Source organism: Acomys minous, assembly GCF_964271855.1.
Source record: "Acomys minous genome assembly, chromosome: 5".
Lineage (NCBI taxonomy): Eukaryota > Metazoa > Chordata > Mammalia > Rodentia > Muridae > Acomys > Acomys minous.
In genome coordinates, this window is record NC_140494.1 from 122843514 (window position 1) to 122866031 (window position 22518).

A 22518-nucleotide genomic window follows, 5' to 3' on the forward strand; every position below is an offset into this window, starting at 1 on the left:
TAACATCTACGATGTTTTCTCTCCAGACAGGAGCCAGGGCCTCAGCCTTCTCAACTCACTGGCTGGAGCAAACTGCAGCATTGGATCAGCAGAGAGCTGTCCCTCTGAGGTAAAAAAAGGATTCAATAGTTGGAAAGAGACTTAAAGCGCCTGATTGTGCCTGATTATGCCTAACCCTTGTTGAAGGAATGCTGGTCCAGCCCCCTCAGCAGGTTTACACTCAGGATATCCTGTAGGACTTTTTGGGTTTTTTTTTTTTTTCTAGAGCACTTTTTAACTATATAAGAATTTCCTTACAGCAAAATCTTGCTTGCAGATCTTTATGTAGAAAATAAAAATGAATCTTCTTCAGTACTTGTTCACCAAAGTCCTGAATCAGCTGAGTGAGCTGGCAGGCTGTTTTCAGCCTCTCCTCAGCAGCTCCATTCTGAGTTTACTTGGTCAGCCTGTCAGACCCAGGTGCCATGCATGTGCCACGCCACATTGTTTTCCCAGCCACTGAGCTGTTTGTGTTCTTTTGACGTTGTCTGTGCGTGTATTCATGCTTGTCTACGTAAGCGCAGGTGCCAGAGGACACCTGAGGGGTCATCCTAAGGAACACAGTCCACCTTCCTTCCAGACGGATTCTCACTAACCGCAGAGCTCACCATCTAGACCAGCCAGCCCTGCGGAACCTCTTGTCTCCCCCTCCCCAGTGCACCACATTTGGCCTTTTTATGTGGGTGCTGGGGACCAAATTCCAGTCTGCATGCCTGTGAGACATGTACTTTACTGACGGAGCTAGGTCCCAGCCCAGAACGTGGATCTCAGCAGATGCAAACAGAGCAAGTGTTAGTAGCCTGCAGCGAAGGCCTGATACTTCAGTTCTTCCCTGAGGGTAGTACAGCTGGGGCAGTGGCTTTGCGACCTTTGCGACCTTTCGTGTTTGGCTGTGACCTTGTTCCTGTCTGCCTCCTCCTTCAGCACCTGTCAGTGCTTCTCCACAGCTAGCTGGGGCTGGGAGTATGAACCCTTTTGGAGTTTTCACTGAAATGGCTTGCTGTTAAGTTGTTGCCTCCGTTTATTTCCCCAGCAGCAGGTGCCGATGCCAGCAGCTGAGCAGACAGAGTCCCTCCCCAGCCATCGCAGTGGTGCCTGTGGCTCAGCAGGTGCACAGGTTGACAGCATTGTGGGTAAGTTCCTCCATCAGCTCCTCAGAGATAACAGCAGGACTCAGAATAGACACCTGACGGAAAGCACTTGGCTCGAGCCCTCTCCGCCGCTGCCAGGCAGGAGGAAGGACAGATAGTGGCTTTTCCTCCTCCATTCTTTTAGTAGGATCGTGATTCAAATCTTCATGCCTAAGACAGCCAGCCTGATGGTAACCACTTCTGCCTTCTGCAAGTTTCTCATGGTGTTTAAACAGAAGCCAGGACTAACCATGACTGACGCGTCACACAGGCTCTCGCCTTCTTAAGGCTCTTTCATGTCTTCATGCTTATCTGCTGTGGAGTATGTAGAGAAGACATGTTGTGGCCAGGAAGCCTAGGAAAGTTCAGCGAAGCAGGCACTGGCACCTACTCTGTCCTTGAGAAGCCAGGAAGCCAAGGAGCTGAGTGGACAGTGACCGTGGTGTCAGTCTGTGGGGACAGTGCTGTTTCCACATAGAAAGCTCAAGTGATTGGGCAGAGGAACCCCGAAAGTGACATGTGAGCCTCTCTTCAGGCAGCCTTGTCCCCCAGTACCGGGTATCTGCAGTCTCCTAGACCCTTTTCCATTCTCCCACCTGCTTAACTCATCCAGCTTTTGCTCGCTTTCTGACGTCCCAGTGGCTGGCTGTGCAGGCCACCTGTGACCTCGGTGTTCTCATCCTCTGCTTGACTGAGCAGCCTTCAGGACTCTGGACAGTGCTCACTGAAGCAGCGTCGTCTCCTCACTCACCAGCACCGCGTCTCCTGGCTTCCTGTCTGAATGCCTTTGCCAGATTGTTCTACCTTTCCCAAATTTCAAATAGCTGTCTTCAGTGACCCATCTAAACTCTTCTTCTGAACATATTTTCAGGGCACAAAGTAACTGTGTCCTTGTCTCTAGCTCAGTTACTATTTCTGTGCACAGGTAAGTCAGACATTTTGTCTTTAGCACTGTACACCAACAGCCTGCCTCATGTGCCCTGAACCAAGACACACTTATGACCCCAGATGCACTTAAATTATATGGCAGTGTGGCAAATGAAAAGGATTAAAAGTGGCCATTCTTGTCTTCAGGGAGTTTATGGCCAAGTGTAGAGCTAGACCTTGTAATAGTCAAGGCCATGGGCATTGGAGTACCTATGTGGCTTCAAGTCAGAGCTGTCCCTCTGCCAGTGATGCAGCCTCAAGTACATGGTTCCGCCTCGTGGTCTGTTAAGCAGGAGTGAGCAATCTGCCCTCACGTGGCTGTAGTAAAGCAGAGATGTACTCTGTAGGTAAAGTACTCCACTGTGATGAAGTGTGGCTGTAGTGTAGCTCAGTGGTAGAGTGCTTACCAAGCATGTGCAAGGCTCTGGGTTTGACCCCTGATGCTCCAGAAATAGGAGTGGGGAGACGTAAGAAAGGGGGATTGGATGGACTGAGTGATGGACATAAGGGAAAGGGAATGGATGGACAGAGCGATGGACATAAGGGAAGGGGAATGGATGGACAGAGCGATGGACATAAGGGAAGGGGATTGGATGGACAGAGTGATGGACATAAGGGAAAGGGGGCTGGATGGACAGAGCGATGGACATAAGGGAAGGGGAATGGATGGACAGAGCGATGGACATAAGGGAAGGGGAATGGATGGACAGAGCGATGGACATAAGGGAAGGGGAATGGATGGACAGAGCGACGGACATAAGGGAAGGGGAATGGATGGACAGAGTGATGGACACAAGGGAAGGGGAATGGATGGACAGAGCGATGGACATAAGAGAAGAGAAATGGATGGACAGAGTGACGGACATAAGGGAAGGGGAATGGATGGACAGAGTGACGGACACAAGGAAAGGGGAATGGATGGACAGAGTGATGGACACAAGGGAAGGGGAATGGATGGACAGAGTGATGGACATAAAGGAAGGGGAATGGATGGGCAGAAATTTTTAAAGCACTCAGTACTGTGTGTGTTTGCTGTAGTGGAGGTAGGTAACATTAGAGAACCAACGAGCCCACACAAATGGTGCCACAGCTCTGCCAACAGTGGAAGGAGTCTGAGGAGCCCTGGGCACTGGATGGTCAGGGGGAAGCCACTGTCGTGGTGGTAAAGATGTAACACGAGGGGCTGGAGAGATGAGTGAGCATTTTAAGTAATGTGCTGAGGTAGAAATGGTGGATTGTATTAAGAGTTAAGATTGTATTAAGAACACCTGCACTTAAACAGCTTCACCTCTGACAGCTAGCTGTCATTAGGTGAGTTGATTTTTAAACATGAGTTGTTGTTTTTCATCTACAAGTCGTAGACAATGATACCTGTCCTAATAGGCTTAGGTGTGGCCATTGTAATCACGGATGTGGACATGATTGCACCAGGCGCTGCTGAGTGTGGAACCGGGGGGGCTGGAGGAGGCGAGCAGGTGCCTTTCGCAGCTGGTTGCTACCTCATCCCAGTGCTGTAAGGATGAAAAGTGACTGTTCGTTTGTAGGGAGCCTCCAGCAGCCCAGCCAGTCACCAGGCAGGCACGCACGAGCACTCAGCGATTGCCTGTGCACATCGCCACAGGCCAGCACTGACTGGACCCCACATGTGTATAAGTAACGTGTGACCAACTCTGATTTCAGATCCCATGGTAGACCTGGACATTCAGGAACTAGCGAGTCTCACCACCGGGGGAGGAGGAGATCTGGAGAACTTCGAGAGACTCTTTACAAAGTTAAAGGAAATGAAAGGTAATTATCTCGACGTGTCTCACAGCCTCTCATGTCGATGCTCTTCCGGTTTATGTGGTAATGGCTGGATTGGATTCTGAGCTCTAGGCTCGAGAGATTTAGCCGCTTAGGAGATTGGGCCATTTTGTTGGTTAAAAATTCCCTGGGGAGAAACTTCCGGTCTCCGTCCTCTTCCCCTCGCTTTCCTGTCTTCTAAAGTGTGTCTCTTCCTTTAGTGGCTCTCATCAGCTTGGCATCTGTCACATTCTCACCAACTCACTCACATCCCATCTGGAAACTTGGGAAGATAAAGCTTCCTAATAGCTGTAATGACTATACCTCAGGCGTATGTTCCAGAAACCCATCTACCGTCTTCGAACGTCAGCACACCCATGCGCTCCACGTACTCCTGTCCTATAAGACAAACTTCCTAAGATATATTTTCCCCCTAGACAAGGCTGCGACGCTTCCTCATGAGCAAAGAAAGTTGCACGCAGAAAAGGTAAGAAGACCAGCAGGTCTTTATCAGCTAACAAAGGCCTTTCCTGTGACGTGTGTGGTGCCCCGGGGCCTTAGCGTGAGTGCTGCACTAGATGTTACAGCAGCTGGCTGCTTATCTGTACGACAGTAACATGGTTGCTGCAGTCAAACTGAGGTATCTTCAGTATATGTTACGTGACATGGAACCTTCACCCAGATTCGGGATGCTTGCCTTCCTCTTAGGCCAGAAAACTCATAGCTGTTTTGTTTTGCGTTACCAGAGCAACACATGTTCTTGGCAGGAAACGGACATGATTGGTGGCATCTCATTATATGAACTGTGTCATCATTTATTTGCCCAGCTCCTTTCCGGACATTGATGCCGGCTGCGCACTTGTGTTTTTGCTTCTGTCGATAATGAAGCTGAGCATCTCCCCACCTTTCCCATTCGAGTACAGCCCTGGTTGCAAGCTTACCACACATCCAGTGCAGAAGTCTGGGCCAAAGGCTGCCCGGGGGTTTTAATGTGTGTTGCTGGAGGGCAAAAGTATGGAACTGTAGACCTTGGTCAGTTTGGGTATGGCGTACGAAGTGAGCTGAAGGCTGGCTGTTACAAACCTGAGGCTTCTCACATGCTTCCCTCCACAGGTGGCCAAAGCCTTCTGGATGGCCATCGGAGGAGACCGGGATGAGATCGAAGGCCTTTCTTCTGACGAGGAGCACTGAATTCTCCTGCTAGGTCTGACTGACACCGGTGCCAGCACTGTGTGCCCAAAGCGCTTTCTTTCTCAATCGGGTTCTGTTCTGCCGAAATTGCCCTTATCATGCTGTCCGGCCGGCCGTCTGACTGGATTTTGGGGTCCCCTTAACTGATCTTTTAGAAAGAAGCTAGGGAGAAATCTTTGCTCCCGCCGCATAGGTGGACAAGGCGTGAAATAACAGTATCAAGACAACTTCAGATCTCCATTCTTCGCTAAAGGACCAGGGTAGAGCGAGGCCTAGCAATCTATAGTATAAGAGGGCCAAGTAGGTAAGAGCACACTGTGATCCCAGCTCCTGGAGGCTGAGGCCAGCCCTGGGCTCCATCACCAGCTGGTACCCTGGCTGCAGCTTGGGAGCTTATGCTGTTTCCTGTGTACTGTCACTGGTCCCCGCCAAGAACACAGCTCTGACCTAAGGTGGACATTGTTGAGAGAAAAGGAGGCAGCTGTAGATCTGGTGTGTGCCTAGGGGGTCGAGGGAGCGGATGGCTCATGGGTTTGACTCTTAGCAAGTCCTTACGGACATTTTAAGTTCAGTGTCTGAGCTCCTGCCACAAAGAAGTAAAAGTCAGGTGTGCATCTAGAGGCAAATGCTGCCCTCTGGGGAGGGCAAAGCACCCCTTTCCCCAGCTGCTGGCCAAGCTCTGTGTGGGCCAGAGCAGTAGGCATTGGTTCTGAGCACACTACGCTGACACACTGGCATCAGTGCTCTTCTGACCGAGCGCTCTCCCTGGCCACCTGAGGTGTCAGAGCTGTGCTATTGTACACTACGCCCTGAAATCAAGGCAAGTGTCCCTTCTTTCTACTTGGAAGTCAGAGGTCACTGTCAAAGCACCAGCACCAAGCCGAGGGGAGTGTGTGTGCCTTCAAACAACCACCAGTTCCTGAGCCACCACAGCGGTTTGCTCCAGGGCTGCTGGCTCCTCTGTAACCCTCCAGGGCCTAGCCCCATAGAAACCCTTTGTCCTTCCTCCTGAGTTGCTTGAGTGGGTCTGCCCCAGGGAGCACAAAGCAAAGTTTTAAAGGAGGAGAGGAAAGCACAGCAAGTAAAGGTCTAAGGGTCCTTCATCTGTCTCCATTCACTCTTCTGTGAGGCAGGTCATGAGGCTTCTTCATGGCATCAGTTTCTGACCAGGTGTGGCCCATGACAGATGGCGCCTATCGTGGGCTGAAATACAGGTTAGGTCTTAACCAGAGGGCTCCACTGCTCTGAGTTCTACTTGTGGGACCTGAAACAGTTGCATGCCCAGGCCAGAACCACCACAGGGAGGAGACAGCACCTCAGTGACAGTAGCATTCACTGGTTTGCTCTGAGTCCCTGTGTGCCCCTCCCCCAAACACACACACTGATCTTGCAGTCTTGGAGCTTGGCTTTACCACTACCCGTTTAGGGGACTGATACTTTCAGGTGAGCACATTAGCCACTGGTTAGGAAGGGAAGTTGGTGCTGAGTTGCTAGGAAGGTAGAACATGTTTTTCTTGAAATGTAGATTTTAGGAAATGTATTAGGCTACATGATTAGAAAAAAATAGAGTAGAAAAGGCTATGGACTTGATTTTGCTGACTGAACAAAGCCAGGTAATTAAAAGATGATTTATTTATAAAGTCTGTTAATGTGTGTTGTTTCGTGGGGCGGGGGTGTAAGTTGGGGAAGCCTGGTATACTTTGTAGTAGACACAGTCTAAAGGGTTTGTCAACCCTAGCGGTTTGGAGTCCGCTTAGCCGATATGTGATGTCTGCTCTTGCGCTGACACTGAGGGGCAGTGTTTCTAGTGATGTCTACTGTGGCTCAGTGTTCCTGAGTGGATGCTGTGGTAAGAGGTGCTGTTTCTCATGTGACCTGTGCACATCCGTTAGTCTTCCAGAGGGGAAGAAACAGGCTCTCTGTCTTACCTCTGGTTTCTGTAGCACAGTGCTTGGCACATAGTAGGCCCCCAGTTTTTGTTTCCAGGTAGTGTGCTTGGTGGGAATGACACAGATCCTGAAGATCCATGAGCTCTGGAAACTAGAGAGAGGCAAGAGTCAAATTTTCCTTCCCTGAGACAATCAGTTATGTAATAATTTCAAAGTGATGAAGGCATGGCTATTTTTGTAATTTTAAAATATGGCAGAATATGAGAAGGTTGGCACAACCAACTGGCTTGCTCTCTATTTATAGAGCCTGGCTACATCTGATCCAGAGAGACTAAAGATTTGGGGAAGCCGGGCCTATTTAAATGGTTGAGAAATGTAGAATGTGGTTCGGGCCTTTCTTGAGAACCACTCAACATGAGGAAGATATGTGCCCAGTGTCATCCTCCCGCCACGAAGAGGTGGGAGAAACATGTTTGCCATGGTTTACCATGTTCTTTGGGATGGTCTTTTAAACATTTATTCTTATTTTCTGTGTAGGGTATTTTGCTATTTTGCCTGCATATATGTTTGTACACCACGTGTATACAGTGCCTGTAGAGGCCAGAAGATGGTGTTGGATCATCTGGGACTGGAGTTACATACAGGTTTTTATGAGCTGCCATGTGGGTGCTGGGACCAGAATCCAGGGCCTCTGGAGGACCCAGTGCTCTTGGGATGGTCTCTTAACAATGACCATTGAGACAGCATGAGGCATGGCCCCCTGTCCTGCTGTGGCCTGCTACAGCAAGCGGGAGAAACATGGCAGAAGGATAAGTTGTGGGCTCTGGGGACTATTTTGAGTCTGGGCTTCTGCTGCTGCTAAGCTAAATTTAGCTCAAGTATGTAGAATGGTCAGGGGTTCTGGGTCATTAGTACTCTGCTTGAAAGAGAGAGAGCTTAAGGAAATGTTCTGATGACCCAGATTTGCTCTTTACACACCCCCATCTACAGGGACAATTGGGCATTAAATCATTATCAAAGAGTAGCAGAGGCCTGAGGGAGAGGAAACGTTAACATCTTATCCACCGTGCCGAACCTAGATGGGCTTTAGGGCCGCCTGGTCTGGAAGCTGCCGTGCCTGTAAGCTTGCATGTCTCAGAAGTGAAGAGCAGAGCGCACGCTCAGCAGGGTTTGCGCAGTGATCCAGCCCACATCTCTGAAACACACTGAGTCTCCTGTTCCCCACGTATGTGCTCTGAATTTTTACTAGGAGTGAAGTGGGTTCCAGTGTTAAGAGAAATGTCTTGCTTGGTTCTGGATTGTTCCTCTGATATGTGGGATGAACAATTAATGGAAAAACCCAATGGCAGCCATGTGCATCTTTCCTCAGGATGCTGGGGAGCCCCATCCCTCTCCCCTCCCCAACACAGAACCTTTGGAAAAGTAGATCAAAACCTGGCCTTAAAGCTATGACTGCATCTTTGGAACACAAGCTTGCTTGGTGTATGTGTGTGTATGGAGGGGAGGGGGCTCCTAAAACCTTTGTGTGTGCTACAGTAGCTTATGTATGTGTCCACGTGTGTGCCACGTGGTGTATATGGCGGTCAGAGGACAACTTGAAGGAGTTTGTTCTCTCCTCCCACCATGTGCATTCTTGAGACTTGAACTCGCGTCATCAGCCTCGACAGCAAGTATCTTGACCCCACTGAGCCATCTTGCCAGCCTGTTTTTGTGTTTTAGATGTTTGGCCATGTGGCTCAGACTGGCTTTCAGCTCTCAATCCCCTTGCCTCAGGCTCCCTGAGTCCCGGCAGGACAGGTGCACAACACCCAAATGTGCACTGTTGACAGCTCACATGCCCCATCCCTTGCCACCAAGAAACTGGGCAGCAGAAGACATCCACACTCAGCTTGCGGACCAGGAGCTTTCCTGCTATCCTTGTGAAAGTGGCAAATGCTTCCTTTGTGCTTCTGTTACCAACCAGGTGGCTTCAGTGCTGCAGAGGTGTGAGCTCACTGATGGGCAGGGTCTGTGCTTCATGAGAATAACAACATCGCTTTAACCTGAAGTTCAAGGCCATGGACTGTATCAATGGCCCATCCCCAGGAAGTCTCCGGGCATTCATCAGTAGCAAAATTTGGTGGCCTCAAACTTGGCTTTCTGCCCTGCTCAGGCCGAAACAGACTCGCGGAGCAGCCAGCATGGCCTGTGACTCTTGTTGGTGCCAAAATCTGAGGAGTCTCTTTCCTCCTGGAGCTCAGACTTCACCTCAGGTGGGAGGAAGAGGCAAGCAGGACAAGTCACAGATGACAGAAGGCCAAGCAGAATGGGAAGAGGGTCACAGCCAGCCTGTGCCGCCGTGATTTCCAAATGTGAGCCCAACTCGGTCTCACCCTGTTCCTGATGAAGTCGGTGTGCGGTAGAGCCTAAAACGCCCAATTTTTAGCATCCTGGGTGACATACTCCTGGGACGTGCTGAGACTTCAGGAAGTAATGTTGGACGCCAGGTAAGGAGAACAAAGAGTTTGGGCACATAGGTAAGTGGAGACATGAAAGTTGTCATGGTAATTCATGGCACGAACAGAGAGATGGGAGCCCAAACAAGTATGCTGGGAAGTCCCAGGACAGTCCTATGGGGAAAATGGTGGTAATTAAGGTGATAGCAGAGAAGAGTCTGCCTGTCCCAGAAGGACTGAGGTGCCACAGGCTGCAGGCAGAAAGGGTCTCCACCCATGAGTGGACACTAGGAAGACCTGGCAGCCTTGCATACATCTCTTATTGGCTAGCTGCACCGGAGAGGACTCTGGCTGAGTGGGCTCAGCACTGTGACTCGGGGCCGTTGCCATGGATAGAGGTGTGGGGGAGAGGGCAGTCAGCCATTGTGTCATGTGTTTATCCTGGACTAGAAGGAGACAAATTAGAATTTTGGGAGAGCTCTAACAGCAAGTGTCACCTAGAACTGGATTTTGGTGACCTTGATTTAGTTCCACAGATGACTGTCACTAAAGTAGCATAGTGAAAAGATGCAGGAGGCACAACACTGAGGCGAAGCCCCAGATAGGCAGCACGTACTAGGCCACAGGGAGCCAGGGATGTAAGAACAGTGCATAGGCCTGCTCTCAGTGGCCCGCTGCTTACAAAGGATGACAGACACAGGTACCATATGATGGAGGGAACTGGTGACAAACACTGAAGGGCTTCCTGGAGGAGAGCTGAACTGAGCTGCAAAGCACTGGCACAGAGCTTGCTGGCTTTGTGTTTTGGCTTGGGGAGGCTGCAAGCCAAGGGTCGACAGTATGGGGAAGAGAAGGAACGCAGGTAGGCATGGAGACAGACTGAGACATAGGCCCCACCACCGCTGTGCTGTAGCGGGTAAGGCAAGGAGTGGAAAGCAGGCTGGTGATGACAGTGGCAGTACTGTGGCAGGGTCCCCGTGCTGGAGAAGCTACCATGGTAGAGTGGAGAGAGCAGAGACTGGGGAGGCTCAGGAGCAACACGGGAGCCACGGTATAGTTTTCAAGGGAACGAGAGTCTCTGTATGAGCAGTTGATGGGCCAGCAAGGCCTTTGCCCTTCCATTGGAAACTCAGCACTGATAGAGGAGTCAATAGCATTTATGTGGCTGGAAACCCTGAGGGCTGTTAAGAGCTCACCTGTGGTCTGGGAACACCAGGCCACAGAGGAGGTGCAGGCTCAGGAAGAAAGGCAGATCCACGAACTAGGAAGGCTCAAAGGGCAGGGCCTTTTGAAAGAGAAGTTTGTTCAGCAAGGAGGTGAGGGATCCGGGGAAAGAAGCACTCGAGCTGCTGAGCAGTAGGGGTGGGAGTTGCCAAGAGCAGAGGCTGACCGATGAGAAGGTGGCGCCTGAGTCACTCCGCAGGGATCACTGTAATTAAATTGCAGACTAGGCACAGGCCCATCCACTAACTACTAAAAAGCGGTCTTTACACCAAGCCTGGAGGGAACCTGGGAAAGGGAACTAAGGCAAGAGAATGGACCAAGGAATACGCCTGTGGAGGGCGCCAAGTGCTCCCTCCTCAACAGGAGGTGTTGGACTCAGGGGGTCCTTGGGACAGGTGGGAGGGGCTCTCCGAAGGATGGGGAGCTGTCTCCTCTGCCCCGTTTGTGCTTCCCTTTGGTATTCTGGTCATCTCTGTCCACCTCTCCTGAGGCTGATGTAAATTTCAGTCAGGACAGCAACTGATGGCTCTTGTTTTGAATTTGGAATTCAGAATGGCATCGCAGGAGCTCGAGTTTCTTGTAATACTTCTGCGCCTCTGGGAAGACGCAGTGGTGGGGGTAGGGGGCACAGTGACAGTATGGCAGAGGACTGCTAGGGGAGGCCCAGCAGTGGCAGGGCTGGAGGCTGGGGCAGAGGCCTTGGAGTGCAGGAGAAATGAGCAGAGGGGGGTCCAGAGTGTGTGTGTGTGTGTGACTGGCTCCACATCTGGGGGACACAGGGTCCCCTGCTGTGTGGCGGAAGCAAGGGCAGGTATTACCAGAGAACAGTGGCAGTGGGGCATAGAACATAGCCAGACCCAGTGTTATGTTATAGTGCTGGCTAAGCTCTGAGGCCCCCAGGGCCCTCGCAGCCGTTCCCTTTTAAGTCCCTCTACCCAGAGACAGCAGCAGGCAGTCAGACTGCGCTCCTGGCCCAGGAGCTTTACTGTGAAAAGTTTATTAGAAGGGCGCTTATAAGAAGAGGGGACATGGCTCTTTAACATTGGGGTACAATGCTGTAAGATACAAAAGTTAGAAAAATCTAAAACACTATAAATACATGCTTTTTACAAAGATACTAAAGGCCTGGCTGGCTGAAGAGTGACAGCAGCCTCAGCCTCCAAGCATCCCCAAACAAGAGTCCACACCAGCCCACTTGCCCTAGCAGCAGCAAAGGCTTCTGGGATAAAAGATGGCTCCACTTTCCACGTGAAGTTTCCACTTGCAGAAGGGAAGGGCCTTGGTGCAGAGGACAAGCTGCTGAAGGGCCTGGGCATGACTAGAGCAGCCTGTTTGTGCATGCCGCCACTTGTGTGCCCAGTCCGTCTGATGTTTGTGGATCCTGAGCCAAAAAAGCCGCAGCAGCCTCCACCAGTGTCCAGGACTGGCTGTGCCCAAGTTCTACCAAGTCACTATTCCCAGGGGAGAGCCCTTCCCAACCGTCTTTAAGAAATTAAATAGTTATCCATCTGAATGGTTTTAAGGAATTGTTACCTAAATATGAAAACGGCAGAATGCTAAACATCACTTTTGTGTTAACACAAGCAACTTGCAGGGGTTGTTTCCAGGGCGATAACCATGCACCAACACGGTCCCCTCCATCTGCAGTGGCACATCTTCACAACTGACTCACACCCTGATGTGCAGCTTTCTACCCACTGGGAAGACCATTACTTAAAGGGGCCAGTGGCAGAACGCTGACACCACACAAAGAAAATACAGGTGAGCTCCAACCAGGTTCCTTCTAACGTAACAAGCGCGCACGTCTAGTCACACCGTGAGAAGTACAGTACAGAGCTATAGCTGTGTCCCTTCTGGCACAGGCGCCTTTCCAGCCTCTCTGGGACTTTTTTTTTTTTAACGCCTCAGAAACGGCAGCTTAGGGCTAAGAATAAAATCAGGTATTTGCCTCTACCCCAGAGAACTCAGGCATCTGCGTGACTGCACATGCTACTTAAAGAAAACCTTTCTGTGGTCTGAGTAAAATCATCGAGCTCTGGAATACATCCCAGCTCTGAGAAGCAAGTTGGGGAGGAGCAAGACCACAGCACCCTCTAAGTACTGAGGCTCATTTGCAATACATTAATGAGTAAAACAAAAAGTCACCAACACTAAAAAAAAAATACAAGCCACTCAGGACAGTGAAGGCACCTGCCAGCAGCCTCGCCCTCCTCGTGTTCTTCCTAAGGCAGCCCCTGCTCTCCACACTAGGCTTTTCTCAAAATACCAGATGTTCTACAGGCCAGCTGGAAGGTGGCCAGCTGCCATGACATGCCAGCACAGGCCTATATTCCGCACGGTTGGGGCTGTCTGACCAAGCCCTAAGTTAGGTCGGGGAGGAGGAAAAGGGTACAGAGTGAGCTTCTCTGGGGTGCTGAAGACGAGGGCCTCTGCCTGGTGGCAGCCATGTGTATTGGTGTCAGCAGAGCAGGGACCCGAGCACATGGCCTGGCAGCTGTGCTGTTTTCCTGTCAACTCTGCTGTTTTTTAAAAGTAGAAATGCTGTTCCTACAAGATGAAAACCAATCAGGAGGCCCCTTTGATCACACACATACCCCAAAGACTTGTGCTCTCCACCATGAAGTGGTATTTCCTAGACTCCAAGTCTTTCATTTCCAGGGTTGCCAAGAATAGGCCTGCCTAGAATTTCCTGGTACATCCTTCTTTAGTGGCTGGCCAATGAAACAAAGGGACCAAAGATGACAGGAGAGAGAAAGATACTTCATGCCTCCAGAAGCAGCCGTTGGCTGAGAGCTTTGCAGGCTCTCATGGACTTCCCACTTACACATAATGGAGTGTGGGGTGATTCCACGTGTGCTACGGCCAGAGCTCATTCCCAGGCACCTGGAGGATGACGGTGGGCCACAGGAAACCTCTAGGAAACTGGGTAGCAAGTGGCAAGTGCCCACGGCTGTCAGGAGAGGACCCACGAATGCTAGAAGCCACACACAGCAGAGTACCACTGTGTTCTGACTCAGCATCAGTGACATGTAGACAGTTCCGAGGACTTCCTGTGTCTGCAGCATCAGTCAACAGACCATGTCAAACGTGGCGCAGTGTTCACACCCATGGTATATGCCCTCTCAGGACCAGAGGGGTTCAAATCGTCTGAGTTCTGTATCAACGCCTCTGGGGGTGTGGGGAGCCTCACGCAGGCTTGGGGGTCAGCATGCCTAGCTGAAAACCGGCCCAGAGCTTCAGAGGGCACAGAATCCTGCACAAGAGGCACCAGAATGTGCCCGGAGTCTAGGGAGCATCAGAAGATACATCACATTGGAGGGTGCGCTTTCTTCCCTTCTGGAACAGGACTTCCACAGGAAATCCGTGACAATGTGGGATAGTCGTTTCACAACAGAAACAGCAGCCAAGAAGAAAGTACCAGTAGCAGGTGCCAATCCTGTGTGCCGTGTTCTAAAACAGCCGGGAAAGGGACTTTTTTTTTCCAGTTGAAATAATTTATGCTTGTTTTTTTTTTCTGTAATTGCCACTGGGAACAGTGCTCATTACATAGCATCACTGCAGCAGTTTTCGGTGGCAATCCTTTACCAAAGCTAGGTAATCTTACATCCCAGGGTGAAGATGACAGAGCTCTCTGCACCAAGCCTGCAATTTTCCAAGGTGTAAAAAAATTTTAATAGCCCTTTTCATTTGCCCATGTCGGCCTGGGATTCCTTACCTTCTGGTAAATTGTCTCTTTAAAACTCAGCTTCGAAACCTCAGGGCAAGAGGCAGTGCCAGGGTCGACTCTGGCTTTCCAGCCAATGTTCGTACCCAAGATTGTTTTTACAAAACAGGACATTCCAAAAAGCCTATGCTAGATGAACTCATTAATGCAACTGTCTCCACAAACCAACCCAGCATACACTTTAGCATACGGTGCCAGCTCTCAAAGATGCATCGAGTGTGGCGCTGCCTCACCCAGGACGCGCGCTCCACGTTCCTGCTTCCTGTGAACACTCGGACAACATCTGTATCTCTTTGGAGATTAATGTGATGATAGAAACTGCGCATCACATACATGGTGAGCTTCAGCAGGTCCTTCCAAGGGGAAGGGACAATGAAGAAATGCTTCTCATCAGCGCGTTCACATCTGTGTGCATTCCGGAGGCGGGGGAGAGCGCCAAGGTGGCCGTCCAGTTCGCCAGGCACACCCTCTCTGTGAGAGCGGTGGGACAGGGCATACTTCACTAGAAGTTCTTATCCAAGAGTGAACGCCGTGCTCCAGCCCCGGGGAAAGGCACTTTCCCATTCAACTGCAACATCCCAGATCTCTGTCATTAAGCAAGGAGTCAGGTGGCAGCATACCACCTGTTAGCTCAAGCCACCAGGCTCAGAAGCCATCACTTGGCCTTCAAGCTGGGGTACGTGTACACAGCAGACACAGCTGTTCATAAAAATCTATCCCTGGGATTTTCTTCTGTGGTTTCAGAAACAGGTTGGTGCCTTGGTTGAGAGAAATTTGTGTTCTTTAGCGAGAACAAGTTGGGTGGAGCTCTCTTCCAAGGCCGTTTTCCCCAAGCCCTCCCTCCCTCGCCCGCTCCCTTCACTCCGTGCCTTTAAGACACACTTGAACATCGGATGCTAGGGGAGCCCATCTGGGTGAGGACCTTGTCAAGCCACTGCAAAGGCCCATTCAGGTGCAGCTCAATCCAGCAGGGGGTGCTGGTCACTGTCTGTCTCCTACAAAAAAGAGGGAAGAGATGGGAGAGTTCAAAATGTCCACTTCCTGCTACCCCAAGCCAGAGGTCTCTGTGCTACATAGTGCCTAGAGGTGGTACTAGTAATGCGACCAAACCAGGCCAGACTCTTCCAACCAGGGAAGGCTTTGAGTAAGGCAGCTTTCTGCTGGAGGGAGAGGGCCTCAAAGCTTTAAAGGTCAGCTTCCAGGGACCATGACAAGCCCCCATGTATGATCTGCCCGAATCAAGTTCTCCCTGGCTCCCAGCTTGGCCACTGGGTAGGTGCCTGCAACCCTCTCTAGATCTGGGCCAGCCTGCAGTTGTCATGGCGTGTCTGTCTGATGGAGGTGCTTTTTTTTTTTTTTTAAACAAAACCCTGACGGAACCCACATGCTTCAGGTCCCAGTGTGCTGCTATAATCCCATCCACAGCTTATTTTGGAAAATCTTACCAGCAGAGCTAGCCGGGGAACAATTACTGGAAAAACCAAGGCACACCACACATTTCTTTTCCCCCAAAGCACTTTGTCTAAATTCAGACTGCTTGGTGACGCAGCTTGCAGGCGAGCTCCCAGAAGCCTCCACTGAGCAAAGGCTATCTGCTGTGGTGACATACGGGTGCCAGCTGGAGGTGAGGCCTGGGCTGCAGGCCCACGTACAGCTGCTTTAGAGACCTGGCGTGAAACCTTACTCTATTTGGCCTACAACGCAGGAGGGCACGGCTGTTCTGGGAAGGGGCCGCACCCCGCCACTAGGCTGCTGTGCCACGCTGCCAGGCGGCAGTGACGCAGTAAGCTGTGTAGGACAGGGTGTGCTGGCAGGGTGTCCTGCATAGTGATACAGTGCCCTAGAGAGAAGCCTCTGCCCACACTCATAGATGGAGGGGCCTGGTAATGCGCCATATTCAGGGCCGCCATCCTGATCTCATCCTCCTTGATGGCCGTGTGCTTCGCCTGAATAGTCAGGGAGGTTCACACTCAGCCTCGGGTGTCTGCCTGAACGCAAGTGGGTCTCCCAGTTCTTTTCCTTTGGGGTTTGTGCAACAAAGAATTAATCTTCTTAACCTTTCACTCTTGATTCCTTAAATGATCTAAATCCTGGGCTAAAAGGTTGGCTCAGGCATTCCTCCAGCCAGGCCTTTTGGGCTGGGTCATCATAACATGGCTGGAAGGTTTTCCGCAGTCTGACCATTTGGGTTGCTTGCTCAGTTACCCGCCCTGGGTTTCAGATTAAAGGGCCCCAGGGTGCTTTGCTCGCCGTCACTGCAGGCCATCCACGAGAGAGCAGCAGCTCTGAGACCTAAGCGGGAGAAGCTGGATTTCACAGACCTCCATCCTCTGCTGAGAATCTGACTTTCCATAAGTCATGCTCCTTGGGATTTCATTACGAATGGTGGCCCAGGGCCAATATTGAAATGGGTTTGGCTAGGGTGCAGAATGACTGCAAAACAAAATTGATTCCAAACATCTGGAAAAATGAAGAAAGAAGGGGCGAGGAACTCGCAAGGCGCTGGCTGCAGCTGATGTGTGGGCACCTCTGTGTCTGTCTGCTCTAGAGGCCGAGGAGGAGGTGTGGAGCAGAGGGCATGTGCTGTGCCTCCCAGAACACTCGTATCCAGTGCGTGAAAAGGAGACTACATTCTCGTTAAACCCAGTCTAGATGATCTGAGGGCCTCAACCTAGCAGCGCCTTGCCATGTTTAAAGTGCTAACTGGGATTCTTCCAAACAAACAAAAACCCACATAAATTAGCTGTTCTCTATAGATAGTCAAATCTCCTCCTTCCCTGTTGAGTTTAATCAGTTCCAGAGAGTCTGTCCCCAGAGAGGCCAGGTCTGAACCTATGTTTTCTACTTGGGCCTGTGAGAGCTGCTGAGCACTAGACTTAAGGCGTGCTGCTCTACCTGGCCGCCACACTTAGTCTCCCTGATCTCTGAAGACCTAGGCCAATTGCCTGGAGTTGGCTCCTCCCCATCACCCTACTGAAGGCAACTTACTCACTCACCTGTACTCCGCTCCCCAGCCTTTGACGAAGCTCATACGGATGGTGCACATGCGAGTCAACTGGTAGACGGCCTCAAAGCCCTGGTTGACAGACTGAGCCAGGAGGGCAGCAAATTCCTGGTTGTTGAAGATCTTCAAGTTGCAGCCTGCCAACCACAGACTGTCAGGTAAAGCAATCCTGGGACCACCCCACTGGCTTGATTCGCACCCCTCAAGGGCGCGCACTGTGGTCTCACTCAGTGGCTACCTGCTTGGTGTTCATCACCATGCGAAGATGGGCCTTCTCCGCTCCTACACTTGATCTGTACACCTTTAGCAGGAAGATGCATGGGCAAGGGATGCTAAAGGCTGCCCTGCAGGTGTCCTCCCTCTAGCTGAGGGGATGTCGAATGCCAAGGAAGAAGCCTAGAAGTGGGCTTGGGTGACAGGAATAGCCCGGAGAGACTGAGGCAGGACTCTAGGGTTCAAAGAGGCAGAGGATCTGAGCCTGGCTGCCAGTGCCTTGTGCTTTGGTAGCTGCTTGGGGACAAGTGCTCCTGCACTGGTGCAGTGAGGTGGGCATGGGGCCTACTGATAGAGGTGTGTTCTGCAGAGGGTCAGAAGCACCTTCCACTTGTCTCCTCTGATGGCACTGTGCCATCCTGGGGCTGCGGAGGAGAGCTGGGTAACGTGATGGGCTCTGGATACAGGCTTGGGCCAAGGTGACACAACAAAGTGTACCCTTCTCACCCTGTATCTCCCTTAAGGTGGGCAGTTTGGGTCATCAGGGCCCTGACAGTCTCTGAGCTGACAGGACAGAGCCAGCTCAGCCTTCACCAGAGATGGAGGTGGAGCGGGGAAGGCAGCAGGCTGGGAACGTGGCCCAGCTTCCACCTCCACCCCTGCATGCTCCCAGGAGAGATGGGTAGAGCAGAGTGCAGCCCATAGCTGCACTGAGCCAACAGGCTGAACACCAGGCTAGTCAGCCGGCCAGTCCTCCGCGGCTCAGTCCTGCTGTGGCTTCTTCCCCGGACATCTGTGTCTTTGAGAAGTGGCTCACTCTCTGAACTTCTCTCCCTAGCCTTTCTTAGAGCCACAGGCATCGCTAGAGAGGGCTCAGAGATGTGAACATGCTTTGTAAGTGGAACCCAAAGCTGCCAAAGTAGAGCTCTGTCCCAGCTGAATTGTTCTGCGTTTTGGCTTACCCTGCTCACAGCCCACTGCTGCACAGCAGTCTGCTGAACAGAGGACCAACACATGTCCCAGACAGTGGCAGGACGTAGACTACATCATGTATGAGATGCACTCCAGCTTTCTGCCTTGGTGGGGTCCAGGTGACATCCTCAGAAAAACCTCAGCATCCCAGAATAAAACCAAAACTTTCTCACATTCATCCAAGGCCTTGGCCATGATGTCTTTTACTTGACTCCTCCAGCCAGCCCACCTGGTGTCGTGCCCTGCATTTCTTCTACACTCTTGTCACACTGTCCCCTCATAAACTTTACCCGCATCACTTCCTGGCACCTAATGCCTCCTCCAGGATGCCTTCCCTGATCACCCTACAAGCTGATGGCCTTTCTCCCTCTCCCAGCTGCTTGCCTGGGACTTAAGAGCCCTCTGTGTGTCACACTTCATCTGCCTCCATCTTAAACACTTGAGGCTTGTGAAGCTGCCAGTACAGTAGCACCTTTGTCCACCTGTCCATCCTGCTCTAATTTTGGCATAGACATGGAACACTCCACCCCCATGGGTGATGGAGGGCACTCTGGGTTGGAGGTTTGTGAGGCATTACCTCTGTTCTCTAGAGGTCAGTGGCACACTAACAGGTACTGTGTTGACAATGCAAACACCAGTGAGGAGGAAAGGCAAGAAAGACTCCCCAGGCATGCCTCAGGGGCCATGGCCCCAGGGCAGCACCCTCAGGGGCTTACCTGGGGGAATCTTGCAGACAGTGGCAGGGTGCCAGCCATAGCGCTGGTTGCAGTTGGGAGACTGGACAAAAATAGCACTGTCACTGAGGCACTCCGCAAAGACCTCCCCTCCAATGTAGTAGAGCCGCACGCCTCTCCCTGGGGAGGTCAGAAGACACTACGTCAGAGAGACCGACCCAAGGGACAACTGGGGCAACCAGGGCAGCTGGGAGGGGCCACCAGACAGAGCTGCAAGTGGCTGCTCCAAAGCAGAGGAGCCCAGAGCCCCAGCTGGAAGGCAAGTGGGAGAGTGATGGGCAGCTCTGGGTTCCAAAACAGCTGAAATAGGTGGCACAGGAAAGAGAGCCCATACCTGGTCCCAATATGAGCTTCTGCCATTCTGCAGCCACAGGCCTGAGCGCCTGTCTAGAGGAGAGCAGTAACAACCTACTTTAGCAGCTACTGCGACAGCACCTGGAGGGACAGCTGCTGCCACCCCACTGCTCTAGTTCCCCCCACCACAAGGCACAGAGGTGAAGCCAGGGTGCTACTAGGCTTCAGCCCTCACTGGCCCCTTCCAAAGGAACCTCTCCACATGGTTTCCTAGTGCAGTGTGCATTATACCTCTTTCCCTCCATCACGTAAATCCACTCCAGATGGACAGAAATTCATGTTCAGTCAGCTCAGCACTCCAGTGGTTACGTAAACATTGAGCTCTGCCCAGTAGGGATATCCCGTTATGCTTAGGAGAGGCCCAGAGTGCAAGAAGACAGCTCGACTCAAGGACCGAAGTCCTGTGGGTAGAGACCAGGTGACATATCTACCACTATCTAGACCCCTACTGCGTCACACTGCCACTTGCTCTCCTTATGGCACTTGGTGTTGGGGGTCTCGGTGTACCCAGGAGGCTGGTGGGGGGGGGAGGAATTACCAATGTGCCGCCTTGTAAGCTCCACGGCTGCGTTCCGGTTGACATTGGACAGCAGGCCCAGGCAGAAGCGCTCTGAGTTGGAGGGATCAGTGAAGCCATCCACTGTCATGGACGGCTGTGATGCGTGGAATGTCTCCCCAACTCGCTGGTTCAGCTCATAGTAGGAGATGGAGCACCAGAAGGCCGGCTCACAGTAGGTGACTGGCTGTAGGTCTGCAGGGACATGGGGTGTGCCAGATCAGTGGGTGGCCAGGGAAGCTCTGGAAGACTTTCTTCTCTCCCCTCCCAATTCTCATTGCACAAACCCTTCAGGGTGCCAGGGAGGGAGACCCCAACTGGCCTCTCTGTGGACAGAAACAGCCTTCAGAGAGAGATGCTAGCCCAAACATGAAACGGGGTCAGGAGCAGCCACAAGTGTGCTTTGGCTATGGGCCATGCCATCTACAACAATCACCCCCCATTCTCTCTTTCAAGATCCCCCAGGAAGCCCAGGGCAGCCTCTGCCTCCCAGAGGACTTTTATTTTGATACCGCTTGCACTGAGGAACAGCAATTTGTTCTGTCATCTGTAAGGACCTGGCCACAGTGGCCTCTCAAGTTCAGCAGTGCCTCGTGTATGAACTCATAGACCAGGAGTCAGAAGCAGGGTTGGCCATGTGTCTCATGCCAGAAACCATGGCCCATCTTTATGTAGCTGCCAGCTGTTGGGACAATGGGACAGAAAGCAACTCTTGAGGGTTTTGTGTGTGTGTGTGTGTGTGTGTGGTTGTACAGTATTGACTAGGAGTTCCTTAGAGCAGACGGGAGTGTTCCTCACATGGTCCAGCCTTCCATTCCGTGTCCTGCAACCCGAGTAGCGTTATACAGCCCTACCCCAAACCTGCACATCTCCACAGCATCCTCGTGGCAAGGGTCCCCTCAGCAGGCTGGGTCCCCGCGGCTCCTCCCTCATAACCCCACAGCCCCTGCAGGACTGTATGCACCCACTGCCACCTCCAAATGCTCCTCTACACTGTAGCTCTACTACTGGCCTTAGGGAGGAGCTTTAAGCCCACTCCACCCCCATTTAAATGATCCACCCCCTGGTCACCCAGGCCTTCACTCTTACCCTGGAGTACTCTCAAGGATTTACACAGCCACCTGGTGATCTAAGCGTCCCAGCCAGCTATCCAGCTTGACTGTGGGGTCCCAGAGCCCTCTCCCCTCCCGTGCATGGGACTCTGATGAGAAGGGAATAGGAGTGGCTCAACACTGGCCTGAGAATCCTGGCTGCTGTCCGCCAGGCAAGCGCTGCTGGGGCCCCCATGGCTCACTGTCCTTTGAGTGGCTGAACCAAAGAGAGCAGCAGATTCTGTGTTGCCCACAGGGTAGGGCCTAGGCATCACCTGGGAACATAGTGGCCCGGGTCTGTAGGCAAATGGTCCTTGTAAGGGTGAGGTGGGGGACATGGCCCCCATCCTAACCCTCTTCACGCAGTACATATTGCCAGAGACAGCTACAGGATCATCAGCACACCCTAAGCGTGGACAGATGTCTGCTTGGGAAAAAGGGGGTCTAGATAGTATAGGTCAAAAGCACCCTCTACCCACTCGATACTAATAGATTTATCTGTTTCACCCTCCCAAGTACTGACACTAAAAACCATTCCTAGATACTGCCAGATGTGTTCCAGAGGTTGGAAGCACTCCCCACTTAAAGCCACCATCCTTTATGTTGAAACAAATCATAAAGCAATTCATTCATGCTCTCTAAATCACCCCTGCCCGTGTGTCACATCTTCTCTGCCACTGGAGCTCTAAGTGGGTCCCCTGAGCTAACTCAAGTTAGATGCAGCCGGGTAGCCAAACAGCCCATGGTACCAGCAGTGATAATAACTTTGACTGTGGACCTGAGGCCACCCTGGTCCTGTCTTCACTTTCCAGATGCAGAAAGGCAAAGCTTCTTTTCCTCCTCCCTTCTCAGGGGTGAGCACGAGGCCAGGAGGACGGAGGCGGAGGATCAAAGCTACTGTGTAGAGAAAGGGGATGACGGGGCAGAAGCAGCTGTGGCCTGTGCCCACGTCAGCCACGTCCGGCCCTGGCTGTGCTCCATGCTTCCACATTCCAATGAGATAGGCTAGATTCTAAACAACGTGGCCACTAGAATGTGAGCTATGTTGCTTTGGACACTTTGAAGAGAAAAAAAAAAAAAAAGAAAGGGGAGAGGGGGCAGAGACAGAGAGAAAGCCAGCCCAGGGCTAGCCAAGGCTTTCAAGTGGTCAGGTGGCCTGTCAGTACTTCTGGCTGCTACTGTCCAGGTACAGGCTCTACCGACCTTGCGGTGTATCCCTGGGGACATGACCTCCTACTCTGATCTGTTTCCTC

General features: G+C 51.8%; 2 protein-coding genes across 4 annotated transcripts in view; one reads left to right on the forward strand and one right to left on the reverse strand.

The window, feature by feature from the left end:
- Positions 1 to 12505, forward strand: part of AAGAB (alpha and gamma adaptin binding protein) — a 45724-nt gene extending 33219 nt beyond the window's left edge. Inside the window, exons 6-10 of one of the 2 annotated variants that reach the window (XM_084783902.1) lie at positions 27 to 109; positions 1073 to 1172; positions 3777 to 3884; positions 4316 to 4365; positions 4992 to 12505. In XM_084783902.1, the coding sequence (XP_084640028.1) occupies positions 27 to 109; positions 1073 to 1172; positions 3777 to 3884; positions 4316 to 4365; positions 4992 to 5069 (419 nt within the window). In that variant the 3' untranslated portion in view covers positions 5070 to 12505. The remainder of the gene's footprint in view (positions 1 to 26; positions 110 to 1072; positions 1173 to 3776; positions 3885 to 4315; positions 4366 to 4991) is intronic. The other variant, XM_084783903.1, reaches the window with a different exon arrangement.
- Positions 11573 to 22518, reverse strand: part of SMAD3 (SMAD family member 3) — a 116893-nt gene continuing 105947 nt past the window's right edge. For both annotated transcript variants that reach the window (XM_084783899.1, XM_084783898.1), the window contains 4 exons: positions 20157 to 20369; positions 19247 to 19384; positions 17338 to 17482; positions 11573 to 15336 (listed from right to left, as the gene is read on the reverse strand). In XM_084783899.1, the coding sequence (XP_084640025.1) occupies positions 15213 to 15336; positions 17338 to 17482; positions 19247 to 19384; positions 20157 to 20369 (620 nt within the window). In that variant the 3' untranslated portion in view covers positions 11573 to 15212. The remainder of the gene's footprint in view (positions 15337 to 17337; positions 17483 to 19246; positions 19385 to 20156; positions 20370 to 22518) is intronic.